The following is an 8,755-nucleotide window of genomic DNA, read 5'->3' on the forward strand; positions in this document are numbered from 1 at the left end:
GATTATGTTTCTAATTCATGATGCAAGTTGCTACTGCTTGACAGGGACCAAGCAACTGAGAATGTACATAGAGGATGTGGTAGATGAATTACTCCCCGTTGGAATTGCACAAAAATTCCGAGAGCGACTAGCGGATGCATCCACAAGTAGTGCGCAAACCCAGGCTGACAATAATAAGAACAAGGGAAGGAAGGATGATTATTTATACTGCCGGCGTACACCAGCCGAGTTCTTGACATGCTTGAAGAGTCTGACACCCCAGCAAAAGGGGGCTGTGGCAGAACTTGGGTTTGAGGCAGTCTTGTGCTTTGAGGCGAAGGAGATTCCAGGACACCTGGCACATTGGGTGCTTAGCTCCTTCAATCTTGTGCGCTCCCAGGTTGCTTTGGCAGGAGGGGTAAACCTAGATTTAGATGAGGAAGACGTCCACTTGACGTTGGGATTTCCTAGAGGGCGAAGAGCTATTTCAAGGGCAACGGAACATCAAAGCAACTTCGCGTTCAATGATATGATTGCTGCTCGTTGCAATAAGGGTCGTTTTAAAATGACCCCAAAGGACATCTACCAACTGATGATGCAGGAGGTGAATGGTGGAGATGTATTCAAGAAGCTGTTTATGTTAATGGTGGAAAATGCGTTAATAGAGACCCCTGCTGATGGCCACTGCAAACCAAAGATTTTGGATTTTATCGATGATGTGGACGAAATTAGACACTTGAACTGGTGTGGTTACGTTCTTTCAGTGCTCGAGACTACGTACCCAAGCTGGGTAAATCGCCAGAGTGTCAATTTTACCGGGCCTATCTACTTCTTGGTGGTATGTGTTTTTAAATATGCATTGGGTGGAAATTTGCGACATTAAAGTGTACTATAATTACAATACATATGTGTAGGTGTTGAATTATCCTTATTATCTTCTTCAATTCTTTATGATTTTTGCATTTCCTCTGTAATCTGCATTAATGTTCTACTTAATTTGCTGTGGTTGTTTTCAGGGCGCATACGTGGACCGTGTTCTGCATTGCCGAAGGAGGGTGATTCGTTCATGGCCAACTATCAAGGGGTGGACAACCGAGGCTTTGAAGCAGAGGGCTGATGTTGAGCATGGGCAGTATGGAACGGGGAGGCTGGAAGCCCGGATTGATAAGGAAAAGTGGCTGGGGGAAGAAGAAGTCAGAAAGGTTGAAATGAGTACCAGAGGAGAGACTGCAGCACCAGGCCAACACATAGCATACAGTTTTAGAAAACAGTTTGTTGCCTCAAGCGCGCAGATGGCACGCGCTATTTCTGCTTGGTTAGATGATTACAACCGAATAACGGAGGATTTGATGGATGACGAGTGCTTCCGTGCCGGAAGCCAAATTGGGAAAAAATTGCTGGGAATGGAAGACCAGAATGCGGTGGCGGATGAGGAAATAGTAACCAGACTCACCCAGGCACGCGATGACGAGGAAGAATTTAGTCCAGAGTGGATCGCTGAATTAGAAACCATGATGGCTGCTTATGATAAGAAGAAGACACTGCATAAGAGCACAACAAGGCCATCTTTCGTGCTAGATGGCTTCGATTGCCCGGATCCTTTTGCAACACAACCGGCAGATGGGGCTGGGGGGAGTGGAACTGCGGGAAAACATACTCCAACTGTTGACATTGCACCGGAAACCACAATCATTGGGCAGCCGGTAGGTGAAGCTGTTGAAGGAGATGTCGGCATTCCCGAGCCGTTTGTTTATGATATCCCGAATATCATACACACAGGCGCAGGTGTTAACGAACAACAACTCCAGGCAGCAGACGTAGCGGTTGGCGGGGGATTGAGGAGCATCGCCGAGGTAGGCATCCAGGTACATATCGTTCAGCACTGTTAATGGTTGTTGATAGTAACTCATTTTGATTGTGTGATTGATAGGAAGAGGAGAATGCTTCCGTAGGAGAATCTGTCCGCGAGGCAGTTGTAATGGACAGTGCAAAGGTTTGTGCTTCTTCAAAAAAAAGTGAACTGTATATTTTCATTGAACGTGCTCACTAATTCTTATTTTTATGTAAAGGCCGACAACACAAAACCAAAAAGGAAGGGGGTAGTAGCAAAGGGAAAGCAGGGGAAAGAGACGTTGACACCTACGGTATAAGTGTAAAATGAAATTATATACAGCTATTACTACATTATTTAGTTATTAAAATGCATTATTTTTGCTTCGTTGTTCATTACAAGATTCCACCACATTGTAAGGGTAAGGGACCGATTCTTGACGAGTCCAGAACGGGTGTGACTTTGCAGGAAACGGTCATTCCAACTGTGGTTCCGCAAGACAAAGGAAAGGGGAAGGTGATACAACAGGAGGCTGGAGCTGTGGTAAGGAAAAGTTATTTTCCTTTTGAAAGCATAGTTTGTAACATGTAAATATGAGATCGCAAAATTAATGGCTGCATTAATTGAACGAATGAGAACATTGTTTAAGTAGTAATTTGCATTTATGGTAGTGTGACAGACAATTGGTCAGGGAGTGAAAGTGATACATGTATGTTCATTATGTCATATAACCAGTTCATTATTGATTTATGGAGATGCATTAAAACAATGCTTTCACGCATCATGATGCTGATGTTATAAATAATTCAAAGATTTAGGTGACTGCTCGTATGCTTAACGGTTGTAACATCTGTATTTTACATATCCATACCCTCATGTATAGGAGGAAACCGGGGTGGTGGCTAGAATCAGGAAGCCAACTCTGAAGGCAAGGTCGCCGTTCAATGAGAGGGCAGTTCGACTTACAGCCAAAGCCAACATTGAGGACAGAGAGTTTTATTACTGGGTGATAAGCACCGTAGCCAGAAATAAGTAAGTTTGCAAAATTTGCTCATTTGCTGTTTAACAAATAATTAGTTGTTGTTAAATAGTTTGTTGCCTCTCAGGGACGACGTTGTCTACAAGGACAGATTCAGAGAAACATTGCATGGCGAGTTCCAATCATTAGCTCCATTCCAGAGGGTCAGCACTGCAATTGTAGACACCTGGGCTTCTTATTTGAACAACATGGAGCAGCTAAAAGCGCCAGAGACAGTGTCGAGGCTATTCTTCTCCACAAATCCATGCGTGAGTGATCTACATTTTAATCTCATGTGCAACCTATTTTAATTCATTTTACATAACTAACTTGTTTACTAAATGATTTCTAGAAGGATACCGTGGTGGACGCTCCAACGGAGTGGAATGAGAGGCAAAAACTGGATACATTCTGGACAAGACTCTTTGGAGAAGTACTTGGAATGGGAAACCTTCAATGGGAGACATATGATTTGGTAAGTGTGTGATGCTTTGTGCATTATTCGCCTGACACTGTGCATTATTTAGCAGAAAATAAGCATTACAGTATCAATATTGGTTCATTATTTTTTTAAGCAAACAGACTCATTCTGAACTATGTGTACTGAAAAAATCCGTCTTTCTGCAGATATTTTTCCCCATATGGGGTGCAGGGCAGAAATATGTGATATGTTTTGATTTGCCCGATGGGAAAATAAATATCATAGACCACACTTTGGCCGAACCGCACGCTTCCTTCGAAGCCAAGTACGGCAAGACACCATCTCTTCTAGTAAGTAATAAGCTTACTACAATAGGCTGGCTTATGGTTGAAATAATTCATATTATAAAAAAGAACTTAATAATTTTGTTTGGTGGTACAGAAAAAAATTCTTTGCTGAAGCACTCACGAGGTGCAAAGTTCCTAAGATGGCAACCCAAGTCCGAAAGTGCAAAACACATGTGGTCACCATGCCATGGAGGAACAACAACGTCATTGACGAGGGAGGGATCTATGTCATGCGGCACATGGAAACCTATTTCGGAGAAAGGGAAAAGGACTGGGAATGTGGCCTCAGAGCAAGTGGAACTAAAAGCGTGGAGATGTTCTGCATCAAATATGCAAGGACTCTCCTATCGTGTATTTACAACACAAGAGGTGTTGACAACCAGAAGAAGGCGACGCGTTTTTGGAAAGAGAAGTCGAAAAAATTCAACTTTGAGAACTGGGTCGACCAATACGGTCTTGAGTGAGGTGGGGTGTGCATTATACAAGTGGTGGTAGGACAACTAATGGCAACGGTTAAGCAAACTACTGAATTTTATCATTATCTTCTTTTTTGTAAAGTACAGATCTTCGAACATCTATTAGTAAGAATCTTTGGACCAAAAGGCCGCCTCCAGTGTTATGTTTTTTACATAGTGTACAAAATTATCAGACATCACTGATTAAAAATATCAACAGAATACATATTAATGAATTTAAAGTCGTAAACTTTTGTTAACAATGACCAGTAATTGGAATATAAGACACATAGGTTACAAGATGATTTACTCGGTAAATAACACCCACCCATTCCACATATACGCAATGTATGGAAGTCAAAGTAAACAAAGCATCATGAATAACGTTCTGCATTCTTCAAGGACTTAAATCATTGTACATTACATGCGTTACTATAATGCATTATTTTCCATTTAACAATCATAATATTGTGTGCATTATTTTGATTGATATGTACATTACAGACACCTTTTAATGCATTATGTTTTTTTATTCATAACGGGAATTCTGTACTAAGAACTGAATATAAGTACTTATCATATGCATTATTATGTTATGTTGGTTCATCGTGTGGTACATACTACAACATTATTTTTATCCAAAAGTAGATTTGTTGGTGACACACTGTCATTCAATAAAATTGTAATTCCTGAGTTTATTTAAGGTTGATGCAACAAATAAATGTAACAAACTAAAAGAATAAGAAAATGGACGCATATAAAAAAAAATAAACCGGCTACCTAAATCACTAGAATACATCAAATCGTACTCTTGCCCTTCCCCAACTCATTCTCCATCTCCATCTCTTTAAGCCTAGGACAATTTCTGGAGTCATGGTGGCCCATCTCATTGCAAGCCTTACACCGTCTTAGAGGCCGACTAGCATCCTTTAAAGCCTTTTCCCTTTTTGAAATCAGTCGGCTCTTTGAGCTGCTAGCATGCCCCTTGGTCTTGACAACATCTGGAGGATGAACCTCCACAACTTCAGGCCGAGCCATGCCATAGAACTCTTCAATCATGCGCCTTTTTCCAGTTGCTGACGTTGTCGGATTCCCAGCTTGTAGAGATTTACCAAGGTCTTCAACGCCGCCTACAAATGCCCGTAGCAATTCAATGTCTTCCTCAAACCGCCGGAGGAAACCATAGAACATAGAAATGCCTTGTTTTGATACTGCTTGCCTATCGTCAACAACAGCCCTGGCAGGAATGTCATCATGAATTTCACCATGGACCGCCTTGGCTAGCGGAGTCTTCATCCATCTACTTTGGCAGTATTTGTCTGGTATTTTCTTCAACTCATTGTTCCTGAAAATGAAAAAAATATGTCTGCACAAATATCCATGCCTACCAAATAGTTTGCATTCGCAAGAATATGACTCATCCCTCCTATCATGAATCACCAAATACGATTTGCGATTGCTATCCCCAAGCTTGTATGTGTCAACGGATTCAGTTGAAGAAAATCCTAGCACGCGACATCTATCATTACCCTCAACGATTTCTTCCTGTATTTTCCTGAACATCGTATCGGTGTAAAGTGTTGAAGCATGTTTCTCAAACGGCAAGGTGGTGGCCAAAATGGGCAAAACAGTGACATCGTGGTAGTCTAACGATGTCCTACTGTTACGCTGAAACTCAACAGCATGGTTGAAATTCATGTAGAACTCGGCTATGTTCGCACGGGGCTTCAAAAATCTTTTGTAGAAACTGTTCTCGGATTCAGAAATGGATGTTGTCCTAATCATCGAACCCAGCGGAAAATCTCTAAAATAAGCCGGTATCCAGAAATGCCTGTGCTCGTACAATGAGTTAAACCAGTCAAAGTCTTCCAACCCATGACTTTGCACAACTCTTTTCCAATCAGCTTCAAATTCCTCAGGCTCAAGCAGATCAGACCAAACGCATGCACTGAATTCCTTCTTGAAAGCTTCATCCCTGAGTAACCTATTTGGGACCTTGGTGGACAACTTGTGCATTATGTGCCACATACACCATCGGTGACGTGTGTCAACCAGAACCTCTTCAATGGCCGATCTCATTCCATTGTCTTGATCTGTCACGATCATTTTCGGTGCTATGCCCATGCATTCAACAAAATGTCTAAACAACCATCCAAACGCCCCCGTTTTCTCATTGCATACCAAGCCAGCCGCAAAGGTTACAGGGCTTCCATGATTGTCCTTTCCCGTGAAAGGACAGAATATCATGCAATACCTACGTATACAAACGTTTGCGTGGCATCAGATTAATCCAACGAAAATATAATGAATCACTAAATGAATGGTAATGTACGAATATGTACGTATAATGCATTTGTAAGAATAAAACAATTACCAGGAAATATAATCTAAATAATGCAGTTGATCTACTAAAATAATGAATGAAAACGTAATTATAATGCACATACTATAGCCGAAACATAAATACCTGTTTGTGTTGTAGGTGGTGTCGAAGGCTACAATGTCACCAAACATATGGTAATTCCTTTTCATTAATCCGTCACACCAAAACAACGCAACCAGCTGGTTGTTTTCATTAACCTCATAATGATATGTATACGACTCAGACATCTCCTTCTTTTTCGCCATGTCGTCCAATACCATTTGCACATCGAAACCATGCGCATATGCTTTAATGTCGCGTGAAGCATTCCTGATGTCACCCACCGTACAACCGACGAGGTCAAACCCACCAAGAGTTTCTTTCAAAACCTTAAATGTCAATGTGGGTCCAATACTCGCTTTAGAACAATCCAGAATGAATTTCTGGTGAACGTCATCCAAATGACGGTTCACAGACATAAACTTCTGATGCTCGGACTCAACCATCTCATGGTTATGAACCTCGTTGAAATCGTGTACCATATAACCGGGATGTCCATTATCAGAGAAATACTTGAATGAAATGCTGGCTTTACAACCACATCTCTTCGATAAGCGTCGGCGTTTGAGTGAGAAACCGGAACGTGCATTCAACTGATCATCGTCGATTGACTTCTTATGGCCCTCCCTATTGCATACGACGTAATACCACGTTGTAACTTCGTCCACCTTCCTCACACCTTGTTTGCGCGTGTCAAACCCGACGGCCCTAGCATACACATCATAAAACGCGAGTGCAAACTCTAATGTTTCGAACCTCTGACCAACTACAGGCTTTAATTGCTCAGAACCTGCAGGTACAACGCGTTCTGTATACAAACACGACACAGTATACATGTTCAGTTCAAGATGAATTATAGATAATATACTATACATTATATAACATAAACGAGTGCATTACATAAGCATACTTATACATTACATGTATAATTATTCATACCTAGTCATTCAACATTAAATCAAACACTAAACGGAAGGCACCAATTCGCGGACATACGTAAATGTTTGGAATTGCATATTATACCACAAACCTGGGCCAAGAAATCTGCAACCTTACGGGAATGATTGAAAACCAATTTAACATGAAAGTAACAACAAAGCTTGAATGAACCGTAGCAACAAGAAAACGATTAAACAACTAAAATGCTTCAATAAATCAATACCCAAGCACACAAACATGAAAATTGCAATATTACCTTCTTCCATTGACACTCGAAACACCGGGGATGAACAGCGATTCGTTAGATTTAGATTCAAAATGGTTATTCACCACTGACAGAAACAGCGATTTGCAAAAGGAACTCGGCTAATGAACTAAATCTGGAAAAGATTTGCTGATGAACTGCACTCAGCGTGGAGGGAGGAATTCACGCCTCCTACCATAACTAACTAGAAGAGAGAATTTCCTTTTTACCCTTCACACGTCCAAAACGCATGCAATCTAATAATTGGATCAACTAATTTTGTCCACTAGATCGGCTGAAATAAAGGGTGGAGATTAAAAAGGAAATTGAATTTAATAGGTAAAAAGGATATGATCACATCCCTATATATATATATATATATATATATATATATATATATATATATATATATATATATAGCATATTTAGTTTTTATAATTTCTCCTATGATTGGTTTATAGGGTATAAATCTTTTATACTGAAAAATTGAATTCAATTTAGTGGGTAGAAGATCCTCTGTCTTTTTTGCCAAATCCTAAGGTTGTGATGTCGAGTATGTGGAAATAATGATTTAGTATGCTTTGATATTGCAGGTTTGTGCTTTGATATGTGAATTTGTTGGATCTATATTTTGAGCGCTATATTTGCATAGCTCTGACTTTTCCTATTCATTTTTTATTTATGTAATTGAAAGATTTAGCCGAATGTTATTGATGGCAAAATTAAAGTATTGAATAGTAATCCTATGCCTACATAAGAGCACTCCACAAGAACAAAAGATATCATGGTAGCTTATTAAAGGGAATAGTTATTGAAAAAACACCAAATTCGTCTCTAACAAGTATATTGTTTAATATGGTTGAAAATCCTAATAAGAGTGATCTCAAAAGTCAAACGGAAGACATCATCAGCCTTCAACAGAGCACTACTCACTTTGTAATATGAAAAAATATAATTTTCTACAAAATCCGGCCCATTTCATCGGTGTTGTAGAATATTAAATGATATATTATTACATATTATTTGAATTTATAAAGTTATTTTAACTTGTTGAAAATTAATACTAGTACTAAATAACATGTAGTTTGAAATCATTGGC

General features: G+C 39.9%; 1 protein-coding gene across 1 annotated transcript; it reads right to left on the reverse strand.

Moving 5' to 3' along the window:
• Positions 1 to 4,849: 4,849 nt before the first annotated feature.
• On the reverse strand, positions 4,850 to 6,157 carry LOC121781314 (protein FAR-RED IMPAIRED RESPONSE 1-like). Its single transcript, XM_042179059.1, has one exon. The coding sequence runs from the start codon at positions 6,155 to 6,157 to the stop codon at positions 4,850 to 4,852; it is 1,308 nt and encodes a 435-aa protein (XP_042034993.1).
• Positions 6,158 to 8,755: the final 2,598 nt, after the last annotated feature.

Source organism: Salvia splendens, chromosome 20, assembly GCF_004379255.2.
Source record: "Salvia splendens isolate huo1 chromosome 20, SspV2, whole genome shotgun sequence".
Lineage (NCBI taxonomy): Eukaryota > Viridiplantae > Streptophyta > Magnoliopsida > Lamiales > Lamiaceae > Salvia > Salvia splendens.

What these genes read in the sequence shown, in the direction of transcription:
- LOC121781314 (XM_042179059.1), bottom strand. Translation starts at nt 6,157, where the DNA reads ATGATCGTGACAGATCAAGACAATGGAATGAGATCGGCCATTGAAGAG.